The 12336-nt window shown below is 42.0% G+C and overlaps 1 protein-coding gene across 1 annotated transcript; it reads right to left on the reverse strand.

Moving 5' to 3' along the window:
- Positions 1-1402: 1402 nt before the first annotated feature.
- On the reverse strand, positions 1403-11470 carry LOC311050938 (uncharacterized protein). The gene is made up of 3 exons (XM_084065213.1): positions 11341-11470; positions 2777-3144; positions 1403-1508 (listed from the first exon to the last, which is right to left on the reverse strand). The coding sequence occupies exons 2-3, from the start codon at positions 3047-3049 to the stop codon at positions 1479-1481; spliced, it is 303 nt and encodes a 100-aa protein (XP_083921339.1). The 5' UTR covers positions 3050-3144; positions 11341-11470; the 3' UTR covers positions 1403-1478.
- Between the last annotated feature and the right edge of the window lie 866 nt (positions 11471-12336).

Raw genomic sequence — 12336 nt, forward strand, 5'->3', positions numbered from 1 at the left:
TCTTCTTGGAACAGCTCTGACATCCAGGCTCGAGGGACCATTGTAATGATAGATAGACACAGACACAGCGGAGATCTCCTTCACTTTTTACTTGCCGCAAGGAGTAAATGTACAGCTTGACCTGAATCATTTCTGAAGTACAAAATACTTTACATTGATATATATACAGCAACATGAGAAGGGGAGACAGTTAAGCAGGAGGCAGGGCTTAGGAAGTACTCAAAAGTATTAGACTACTATGAGTACTCAGTACTTGAAGTTAGCAGGCAGAGCAGAGAAAGTGAGACACAGCAATCTCTGCTGGACTTAGAGATAAGGAAACTATGTAAACATCTGTAGCTTACAGGAGCTTTGTAACAATAACAAAGCACCTAATATGCAGTCTTTGGCTCCTGCACACATAAGGAGAAGAATATACTTCATCTATTCAATTGAATGATTAATTAGTTGAACACATTAACAATATGAATAGAACTTATAAACCCACATTACATAGAACTGAGAATCGGCTCTGTCATTTCTTCATCTATGGGAGCATGTAAGTATGCCGTCTTCACATCCATTTGATGAACAATGAGATCATTTTGGACAGCTATTTGCATTAGTGCCCGTACTGAAGTGATGTTTGCTGTTGGTGCAAACGTATCATTGTAGTCTATACCTTCTGTCTGGTTATAACCCTTAGCAACATATCTAGCTTTAAAGACCTTTCCTTTTTCAGCATTTTCTTTTAAAGCATAAACCCATTTCCCCCCCACTACATTCCTATCCACAGGTAAAGAAGTCAGAAGAAAAATGATATTTTACCCAGGTCTTTCATGTTGAATTTTGCTTTCATTGTACCTTTGAAACTGTTTAGCAGATCATTGCTGCTGGCTGCAATTACTAGATCATCCACCCATATGAGTACAAGGATTGTCTCATGTCCTATCTGCTTCTTATACACACAGTGGTCAGATAGATTTCTCACAAAATTATTTTGTTCAAGATGATCATTTAGAAGTTTGTACCAATTTCTTCCTGATTGTTTCAGACCATAAATGGACTTCTTTAATTTACACACCAATTTTTCTCCCATCTCTGATGTTTTATCAAAACCCTCGGGTTGTTCTAAGAAGATTTCTTCATCTATGGGAGCATGTAAGTATGCCGTCTTCACATCCATTTGATGAACAATGAGATCATTTTGGACAGCTATTTGCATTAGTGCCCGTACTGAAGTGATGTTTGCTGTTGGTGCAAACGTATCATTGTAGTCTATACCTTCTGTCTGGTTATAACCCTTAGCAACATATCTAGCTTTAAAGACCTTTCCTTTTTCAGCATTTTCTTTTAAAGCATAAACCCATTTCCCCCCCACTACATTCCTATCCACAGGTAAAGAAGTCAGTTCAAAAGTGTCATTTTCTTTTAGTGAGTCAACCTCTTCCTTCATGGCGCGTTGCCATTCGGCCGCCTCAGATGACGGCAGGGCTTCTCTATAGGTCTGGGGCACTCCACATATCGCCCTGTAACAATAATCAACACTTGCATTTGTCACATCTTTATCCTCAAGGTCAGATATGTAATCCTGTAAGTATTTGGGGGTTTTCTTTTCCCTTCTTGGGTAGCGTTGGTTTTGACTATGACTACTAGGTTTAGGATCTTTGTCCTCGTCTTGAGCTACAGTTTCTGTGATTTCACCATTTTGTGACTTATCTGCATCTGTCTGTTCATTTTCCTCTAGGCTTTGATTTTCTATGTTCTGTTCTGTCTGCTGTAACTCCGCATCATTTCCATCTTTATGCTTTCTGTTTGTGTATTCCTGGACTTCTGTCTCGTAATCATCAGTTTGTGTTTGTTGTTCCACACTATTCTTTTTGATGAATTTCACCAGCCTATGTTTTGACACCTTTTCTGTATGTGGATTGTAGACCAGATAGGCTGGACTGTTCTTACTGTACCCCACAAATATCCCCTTTTCACACCTGGGATCCAATTTCTTGTGATCCTGTTTGTAAGTATAACAATCAGATCCAAAAACCCACATGTTTGCAAGATTTGGTTTTCTCCCTGTTAACATGAAGTGTGGAGTATTCTTAACTCTATCATTGTAACATCTGTTGCGGATATGTGCTGCACTCTGAACAGCATAAGGCCACAATATTTTTGGCAATCCCTTTTCTAATAGAAGGCACCTTCCCATTTCAAAAAGGGTCCTCCACTGTCTCTCCGCAGTACCATTTTGGTGTGGAGAGTAAGGACATGATGTCTCATGCCTTATACCTCTATCTCTTAATAGGGACTGGAAAGCATCGCCTGTGTATTCTCCTCCACCATCTGATCTGATACATTTTACAGAACCAAAAGGGGCACTGTCTGATAGGAATTTCTTTGTGGCCAGTGTTGCATCACTTTTATTTTTAATGAAATAAACAGCTACTGCCCCAGAAAAATCATCTGTAAATGAAATGGCATATTTATGTCCATCTTGACCAGTTGGGTCAATGGGGCCTGCCAAGTCAGTATGTACCAACTCCAGTGGTGTTTTAGCTTTAGCATCCATTTTCCTATTTCTGTTATTAGTAAATTTTCCCTCAGTGCAGACATTGCAGTCTAGTTTGGTATTGCCTGTGATTTTCATACCTTCTACCACATCTGGTAATTTCAACACATCATCAACATTACAGTGTCCCAAAATTTCATGCCATGTTTTGACATCACAAGTGAGGTTCACTTTGTCACTATTTAATATATCATTCACTGAATCATCAACCCAGTGTTCTTGGTTAATTACCGTTTTCACGTAGTACAGTCTCTCCTGCTCCTCTATGCGGAAGACTGTTCCATCTCTGGTTATCAGTTCATTCTGTCCCTTTTGGAAGATCACTTTGGCTCCATCATTTGCCACAGCCTCCACTGAAATGATGCTCTGTGGGTAGGATGGTATGAACAAGGCCTTCTTCAGTGTGACCACGACGTCTCGTCCCTCGATGTCCTGAAGTGTCACCTCTGCGTCGCCTCGCTCCAATGCCACGTTGTTCGTCCTGGTTCCGTCCGCCAGTTCCATGAAGTGTAGATTTGGGTTGAATGTCTTGTCGAATCTCTTGAAGTTGTTTTTCTCTGTTATGATGTGGGATGTTGCTCCACATCATTAAAAACACACTGTGGACATCCCCCATAGAGTTAAAAATAATAGAGAGGGCACCGGATATCGCCTCCCATCCACTTGCATTGAGTTGCTCACCCGGCGCATGAAGCGAATTCACCCCTTCTTCCGGGTTGTAAAGTGTGATGGGCGTAGCCTATTTGGGGCCACTGTGATACGTTCTGCGTCACAGAAGTGACGCGTTTTACGTCACAGAGGTGCGCGGCCCCGTGCGCAAGCTTGTGCGCAAGCTCGTGAGTCAAGCCCATTGGTCGAAACCGTTTTCGCTCGTACATTTGCAGTGGCCCCGTCCGTTTAAGCTGCAGTACCTACGAATGGCCAGCATGTCCATTTCGCTTCAATGCAAGCACTGGGTTCTGGGGGCTTGACATCCCCTCACTGGGTGAAAAAGGTGATATACCTGGATACGTGGGCAAGGCATACACCCACCTAACATAAATGATTGGAGGGAGTTTTTCAATGAATGCGGGAGAGGACTGTTTACCTTCAAATGCCTTTAAGATACCTGGATATGCTTCTCACTTTTCTCTGCTAGGGAATCTCCCTTACATATGTACATTAGAGGTTTGTTCAAACAATGGGAGGTGTGGGGTTCAGAGTGGGGGGGGCTCAGAGCGAGAGAGAGAGAGAGAGAGAGAGAGAGAGAGAGAGAGAGAGAGAGAGAGAGAGAGAGAGAGAGAGAGAGAGAGAGAAAGAGAAACAGTGAACCAAAGTTGCATTGTGACATTCAAGGAAAAGCTAATACAAATATTTAAACAAGCGAGGTGTTGTGCAGGACGTGCCTCCGCATTGTCGCGACAAAGAAAGGCAACACAACCAACCTGTTTCATCACCTAGAAAAACACCACAAAACACTGTATAGGGAGGAGAGCCAAGCAATAAAAGAGACTGAGGGGCCAGGGCCATCCTCCCGTGTCAAGCCCAAGCAAGGTCGGTGCATTCAGTAGTATAACGCCATACGATTTAACTAACCCTAACTTTAACCTTAGCCCTAACCCTAACCTTAACCTTAACCCTCGTCATTGTGAGCGGTTTGTGTATCCATCAGCCACTATACAATAACTTCATCATCATATACTAATAAAACACTGTTATTCACAGTATTGTCATAACAAGGCAGGTTTTGTAGTTTCACCAGCAGACAATACAGGACTCATACTGCTGAGACGCACAAAACTCTTTCTGTTTCACACAAGATGTCAGACCTCCACAAATGATTCCTACGACAGTAAATCACTGAATGAAGTACAATGTAACACTATTATATTAAACCTGTTCATTATATGAAATACTTACAGACCACATCATCTGGTCTGTATGAAATACGGATTTAAAAACCAATGTAACCAACATTATCAGTTGATGATTTCATGCATTCATACATAATGATACAATTTAATAAACGACTCATACAGTCAATATGTCCTGCTATTATCCTGGTGACTCATTCAGAGACATTTTACCTTCATGTGCACACAGACGATGTTCACATAAAAGAAGGCTGTTCTGTTCACGGGCACTTCCTCAAACTGAACTCAACTACGACTGTGAAAAACGTGATCTAAAAGTTCTCCAACCTGGAAGTGACGAGTCATCTTTGTTCTCTCTGAACACACATTCTTAAAGTCTTCGCCACAATGGAAACAAGCCCTCAAGGCTGACTGTCACAGTATCAAACTGTACCTCAGTATCAAACTGTTCCTCAGTATCAAACTGTCCCTCAGTATCAAACTGTACCTCAGTATCAAACTGCCCCTCAGTATCAAACTGCACCTCAGTATCAAACTGCCCCTCAGTATCAAACTGTACCTCAGTATCAAACTGTACCTCAGTATCAAACTGTTCCTCAGTATCAAACTGTACCTCAGTATCAAACTGTTCCTCAGTATCAAACTGTTCCTCAGTATCATCAAACTGTTCCTCAGTATCAAACTGTACCTCAGTATCAAACTGTTCCTCAGTATCAAACTGTTCCTCAGTATCAAACTGTTCCTCAGTATCAAACTGTACCTCAGTATCAAACTGTACCTCAGTATCAAACTGTTCCTCAGTATCAAACTGTTCCTCAGTATCATCAAACTGTTCCTCAGTATCAAACTGTACCTCAGTATCAAACTGTTCCTCAGTATCAAACTGTACCTCAGTATCAAACTGTTCCTCAGTATCAAACTGTTCCTCAGTATCAAACTGTTCCTCAGTATCAAACTGTTCCTCAGGCAACGATGGTAAACATGTATAAACCTGTCAAATATTTGCACATATTTAGTATGCCTGTTGTGTTGTGTGACCCATAGCCTGGAACAGACAGTAAACAGACAGTAATGGAAGGCATTCAATAACAGTATTGTGCATAAGGCTTCTCTCCTCTTTTTCTTACATCTTTTTTTGTGTTTTTTTTTTGTTATTATTTTTTTTTTTACAATATTGGACAGACAGTCCCACATATAGGCTATATTATAGCTATAAAAGTATGAATCCCCACGTGAAGAAAGCTTAATATTGTGTATGAAGAGATTCAGACGTGCACACGGTTCAATCATCACATCAGTGGACACCAAGAGATGTCCACTGATCATTAAAACACACTGTGGACATCTCCTGGTGTCCACTGACCATTAAAACACACTGTGGACATCCCCTGGTGTCCACCGATCATTAAAAACACACTGTGGACATCCCCCATAGAGTTAAAAATAATAGAGAGGGCACCGGATATCGCCTCCCATCCACTTGCATTGAGTTGCTCACCCGGCGCATGAAGCGAATTCACCCCTTCTTCCGGGTTGTAAAGTGTGATGGGCGTAGCCTATTTGGGGACACTGTGATACGTTCTGCGTCACAGAAGTGACGCGTTTTACGTCACAGAGGTGCGCGGCCCCGTGCGCAAGCTTGTGCGCAAGCTCGTGAGTCAAGCCCATTGGTCGAAACCGTTTTCGCTCGTACATTTGCAGTGGCCCCGTCCGTTTAAGCTGCAGTACCTACGAATGGCCAGCATGTCCATTTCGCTTCAATGCAAGCACTGGGTTCTGGGGGCTTGACATCCCCTCACTGGGTGAAAAAGGTGATATACCTGGATACGTGGGCAAGGCATACACCCACCTAACATAAATGATTGGAGGGAGTTTTTCAATGAATGCGGGAGAGGACTGTTTACCTTCAAATGCCTTTAAGATACCTGGATATGCTTCTCACTTTTCTCTGCTAGGGAATCTCCCTTACATATGTACATTAGAGGTTTGTTCAAACAATGGGAGGTGTGGGGTTCAGAGTGGGGGGGGCTCAGAGCGAGAGAGAGAGAGAGAGAGAGAGAGAGAGAGAGAGAGAGAGAGAGAGAGAGAGAGAGAGAAAGAGAAACAGTGAACCAAAGTTGCATTGTGACATTCAAGGAAAAGCTAATACAAATATTTAAACAAATGTGTGTGTTCTTAGGTCTTGCATAGGTGAGCAGTGTTAGTTTACAGAAAGGACATACGAATAAAGCATGACACACACACACACACACACACACACACACACACACACACACACACACACACACACACACACACACACACACACACACACACACACACACACACACAGACACACACACACACACAGAGAGAGAGAGAGAGATCAGAGTGCAGACTTGGGGCAAATATTGTACTTTTGCTCCACTACAATTATTTGAAAACTTTAGCTACTAGTTACTTTTCAGATATAAATGATTACATTATAAAACATACATTAACCACTTTAGCCTTATTTTATACCTAGGCTATTTGAAAATAGCAGATCTACAAGCTCACAACGCGTCGCGTTGTGAGGTTGTAGATCGGCTATTTTCAAACATTTTAGTACTTAAAGGGTAAGGCCACTTTGGTAGAGGTTTGGGTTGTGTAGTTACCTTGCCATGATGTAACTCCAAAGGTGGACAAGAAATCAAAAATAATTGCTCTATCGATTAGAAATTGATAATTCAAAATATGCTCCTCATTGACTTACATTGTAAGGTAAAACAGCTCTCAAAGTCACTCTTTTAGCACATAAATGAACCCAAACAAAGCTGATTCAGACAATATAGAACATCACCAAACCCAGTACTGTTTGTTTTTTTAATAAAAATGTCAACTTCCTGTTGATTTTGCTATTTGAAGATCTGGGTCCGGATCCGCCGATCCAGTCCGGGTTTTCTACTTGTTAAAAATGGCAAAATCAACAGGAAGTTGACATTTTTATTAAAAAAACAAACAGTACTGGGTTTGGTGATGTTCTATATTGTCTGAATCAACGCTGTTTGTGTTCGTTTCTGTGCTAAAAGAGTGACTTTGAGAGCAGTTTTACCGTACAATGTAAGTCAATGAGGAGCATTTTGAATTATCAATTTCTAATCAATGGTGCAATTATTTTTTATTTCTTGCCCACCTTTGGAGTTACATCATGGCAAGGTAACTACACGACCCAAACCTCTACCAAAGTGGTCTTGCCCTTTAAACACATTTTGATACCAATACTTTTGTACTTTTTACCAAGTACGTTTAAGGGTCATTAAATGGTTAAAATTGTCTATTGTTGCCCTATTGTCTCAGGTCTCTGAGACAATAGGAGTTCCACCTCTATCACCATATTAACCACTTTATCCCTATTAGTTGTAATTATTTTTTTCTTCTTTTCACACATAAGTGGTTGGGGTGGGAGGGAGGGAGGGGTGGGGTGGGATGGGAGGGAGGGAGGGGTGGGGTGGGGTGGGAGGGAGGGGTGGGGTGGGGTGGGAGGGAGGGAGGGTGGGGTGTGTGAGGTCCTTGCTGGCAGACACCACAGGGGGTAAATGCAAATGAAGGTCTCAGAAATGGTACATACACCTGAATATGTGGGAGGTATGTGGGAGGTGGTACATTAATGAATGAGGGTAGCATACACACACATACTCCCTTAAGTATCAGGGGTATGCCTGAGGAATACCCTCCCAAAATCATTGCTTTTCACCCAGTGCCTGGTGTCCACTGATCATTAAAACACACTGTGGACATCTCCTGGTGTCCACTGATCATTAAAACACACTGTGGACATCTCCTGGTGTCCACTGATCATTAAAACACACTGTGGACATCTCCTAGTGTCCACTGATCATTAAAACACACTGTGGACATCTCCTAGTGTCCACTGATCATTAAAACACACTGTGGACATCTCCTAGTGTCCACTGATCATTAAAACACACTGTGGACATCTCCTAGTGTCCACTGATCATTAAAACACACTGTGGACATCTCCTAGTGTCCACTGATCATTAAATGTCACCACACTGATCCTCCTGGTGTCAATTATGTTATGTGTGAAACTACAGTAGTCTATAATGTTATAATATAAACTACAGTAGTCTATAATGTTATAATATAAACTACAGTAGTCTATAATGTTATAATATAAACTACAGTAGTCTATAATGTTATTATATAAACTACAGTATAGTCTATAATGTTATAATATAAACTACAGTAGTCTGTAATGTTATAATATAAACTACAGTATAGTCTATAATGTTATAATATAAACTACAGTAGTCTATAATGTTATAATATAAACTACAGTATAGTCTACAATGTTATAATATAAACTACAGTAGTCTATAATGTTATAATGTGTGAAACTACAGTATGTTATAATGTGTGAAACTACAGTAGTCTATGCCAGGGATAATGTACGGGGAGGGGGTCATTATTGAAATTTAAAGCCTGACAGGGTGATTATCCAACGACGCAATAGGGGAGGTGGATAATGACCCTAGAGGGCTTTTAATTTCAATAATGACAACCTCCCCATACATTATCCCGCTTATTACACGGCTACTTAATAAATAAATAAATTGACCCAAAAGTAACAGCAAAACTAAGTATTTCCTTGATTACGGCAATGAAAGTATTCCAAGTATTGGGCTGGGTGGAGAAGTTCGCCTCGGAAAACGAATGACAGTAGTCCATAAGGTAACGGAAAGACTCGCCCCCATTTTATATACCGCCGGATTTGCCTATAATACTGTGGGATTTGCCCCGGGGCGACTGTGTTTTGGGGCGAGTGTTTTGGTATTCCCCCGTTGTTGTGCCACGATAAACAAGGAAGTGCGGTGGATCAAATAGAATCACTTTTCGGGCATTGCATCGTCTATTTCTCACTTGTTTTCAAAAACATTCTTGAGAGCAACGTTTAGTTGTAAATGACATTGTTTGTTTGTTTACATGGCTGTCATGTTGGATAAAGCATAAAACCAAGCAGCGCAGGTTGATATGAGCAGGTGTTCTGAGTCTCTGATTACACAGCGGTCCGTTATAGAGCTCATCAGTCATTATCAAGAAATAATGACCGATGATTGACCAATCAGAATCGAGCATTCAACCAAGCCGTGTAATAAAAAGTTATAATGTGTGAAACTACAGTATAGTCTACTCTATAATGTTATAATGTGTGAAACCTTTCCATGTATCAACAGTGTTTTAAGAGGCATAAATATGAACGTAGGAACACAGCTGTGAACGTGTTAGAACAGGTCATTATATAGCGCTTTGCTCTGAGTGGAGCAGAGAGACAGAGAGAGAGAGAGAGAGAGAGAGAGAGAGAGAGAGGGTAGAGGGAAAAACAGAGAGAGAGAGGGAAGGGAGAGTGAGAGAGAGCAAGAGGGAGAGAGCGAGAGGGAGAGAGCGAGAAAGAGGGGAGGGAGAGCGAGAGAGCGAGAGAATGAGAGAAAAGGGGAGAGGGAGAGACAGAGAGAGAGGGGAGGGAGAGCGAGAGAGAGAGGGAGAGAGAGAGAGCGAGAGAGAGGGGAGGGAAAGCAAGAGAGAGGGGAGGGAAAGCGAGAGAGAGAGCGAGAGGGAGAGAGAGGGGGAGAGAGAGAGGGAGAGAGCGGGAGAGAGAGGGAGAGAGAGGGAGAGAGCGAGAGAGAGGGGAGGGAGAGAGAGAGAGAGAGAGAGAGAGAGAGAGAGAGAGAGAGAGAGAGAGAGAGAGAGAGAGAGAGAGAGAGAGAGAGAGGGGAGGGAGAGCGAGAGAGAGAGCGAGAGAGAGAGCGAGAGGGAGAGAGAGGGGGAGAGAGAGACTTCTGTCAGACCTGGGTCCTGACAGTCATCATGAAAAATACATAAATCATGATGTTCCACAAACGGTACAGATGTCATTTGTACTGGGCCGCACACACTCAAACACACACACACACACACACACACACACACACACACACACACACACACACACACACACACACACACACACACACACACACACACACACACACACACACACACACACACACACGCATGCAGAGAACAGTCTAAATGCTGCACAACATGTGTGTAGTTAACTAGTTGTCATCAACTGAGGGACAGCCAGTGGACAGAAGAGCCGAGTACATCAGACTAAACTAAGTCACTAACTGCTGCATATCACTGTTATCATTGTCTCATTGTTTGTTATTCACTTTTCATTATTATTATAATGCTTGTTATTCATTATTGTTAAGATGTATGTTATTCACTTGTTGGTCTCCTTGATCAATGGCTCTAAGTGTTAATGTCTCTCTGGCGGCCTCCAGACTATCTTCAAGTTAACAATAGCACTCCTTACAATTCACACCCCTGCGCTCTAGGCTATCAGCCACATGTTCTGTAGACATTTGGTCAAGATTAACATAGTGTACCTGATTACCTATGCAGACGCCAGGCTGGGTCTGTCTGCAACACATGCTACTCCTGACTTTGGTACAATAACTTTTAACATTTCTATCTGGTTTTGACTTGCATAATGTTCATACAATATACGCAATAAGGTCCACCATACACGACAAGAGAAAACAGTGAATGAACGACGGAGCAACAGTCCCAGCGTGCGTGCGTCATTTTCGTGTTATTTACATAAGTTCAGCTGATAATAGGGAGGGAACCACTAACCATAGAGGAGGAGCGAGAAAGAAAACATATGACTTATATATTATATAATACTCTTCTAGGGACTCAAAGACGCTTTGCAGTAACACATAACCACAACATAATAAATACATGAATAGTTATAAAGCATGCATCAATGGGATTAGGTGAGGGAAGACAAGTTTGAAGAGATGGGTTTTGAGGGCTGTTTTAAAACACAAAGAAAGAAAGAAAAAACAAACACACTTTCAGAACACCAGACTACATGCATTAGTTGTAGAATACAGAATAAACATCACTTACCCACATTAACCTGAATGTTGTTCACAATGGAGTCTGGACCTTTCTGTGTTTCTGTAGTTCTATCAGTGTGTCTAAATGGCTACTGTGTATCTATGTTCTTGTACTGTAGGTCTAACAGTGTGTATACATGGCTACTATCTATGTCTTTGTATTGCGGCTACAGAGTGGGTGTGGCTACAGTCATGTGTTTGTCTCTTACTCACCTGAGGGCTAAACCTCAACTGGGAGGAGAGTCCAGTGTTGCCAGATTGTGCAAGAGAAACAAGCAGTTGGGTCACAACGGAAACAAGCCCAAAAGGAGCAACTAGGCCACATGAGCACGCAAGCACACACACACACACACACACACACACACACACACACACACACACACACACACACACACACACACACACACACACACACACACACACACACACACACACACACACACACACACACACACACACACACACACACACGCAGACACACACATGCACACACATGGGGGTCCCTGGCACACAATATTCCCAGATGGGGGTCTAAGGACAAATACATATTAATGTGAGGTCCTTGACATGAAAATGTTTGAGAAGCACTGGTTTAAACAACATCATGAAGCAAAGCCAAATAAGCAGCTATAGAAACAAGCACCCCAAAACACTGCAACCACTTACAACCAATATTTAAAGGCGACTTTACAGAAGAAAAAAAAAACTTGCTCATAATAAGCAGACTTGGCAACACTGGTAGACTCACAGAGTCTGAGTGTGAAGCATATCAATGGGTTTCCGGTGTACTTGCATTACACATATCAGTAGATGCCCTTGATAGAACGTTCACAAATGCCAACCGCCATAAAAAAAAAAAGAAGAAGAAGAAGAAGACTCGTGCAGTGTTTGTTGCAGGAGCGTATATTATATACAGTCTGGAACAGTATTTTGACACGCACTTACCCTTGGGTCAGGGGTCGCGCTAGGATTTTAATCTGCCTGTCCTAATGTCCGGAATGATTCA

The sequence above is a fragment of the Gymnoscopelus microlampas genome (genome assembly GCF_963454915.1).
Source record: "Gymnoscopelus microlampas genome assembly, chromosome: 8".
Taxonomy (NCBI): domain Eukaryota; kingdom Metazoa; phylum Chordata; class Actinopteri; order Myctophiformes; family Myctophidae; genus Gymnoscopelus; species Gymnoscopelus microlampas.

What these genes read in the sequence shown, in the direction of transcription:
- LOC311050938 (XM_084065213.1), bottom strand. Translation starts at nt 3,049, where the DNA reads ATGGAACTGGCGGACGGAACCAGGACGAACAACGTGGCATTGGAGCGA. An exon ending in GACTGTACTACGTGAAAACG is followed by an intron (nt 1,509 to 2,776) that starts GTAATTAACCAA and finishes TTATTGTTACAG; the next exon opens with GGCGATATGTGGAGTGCCCC.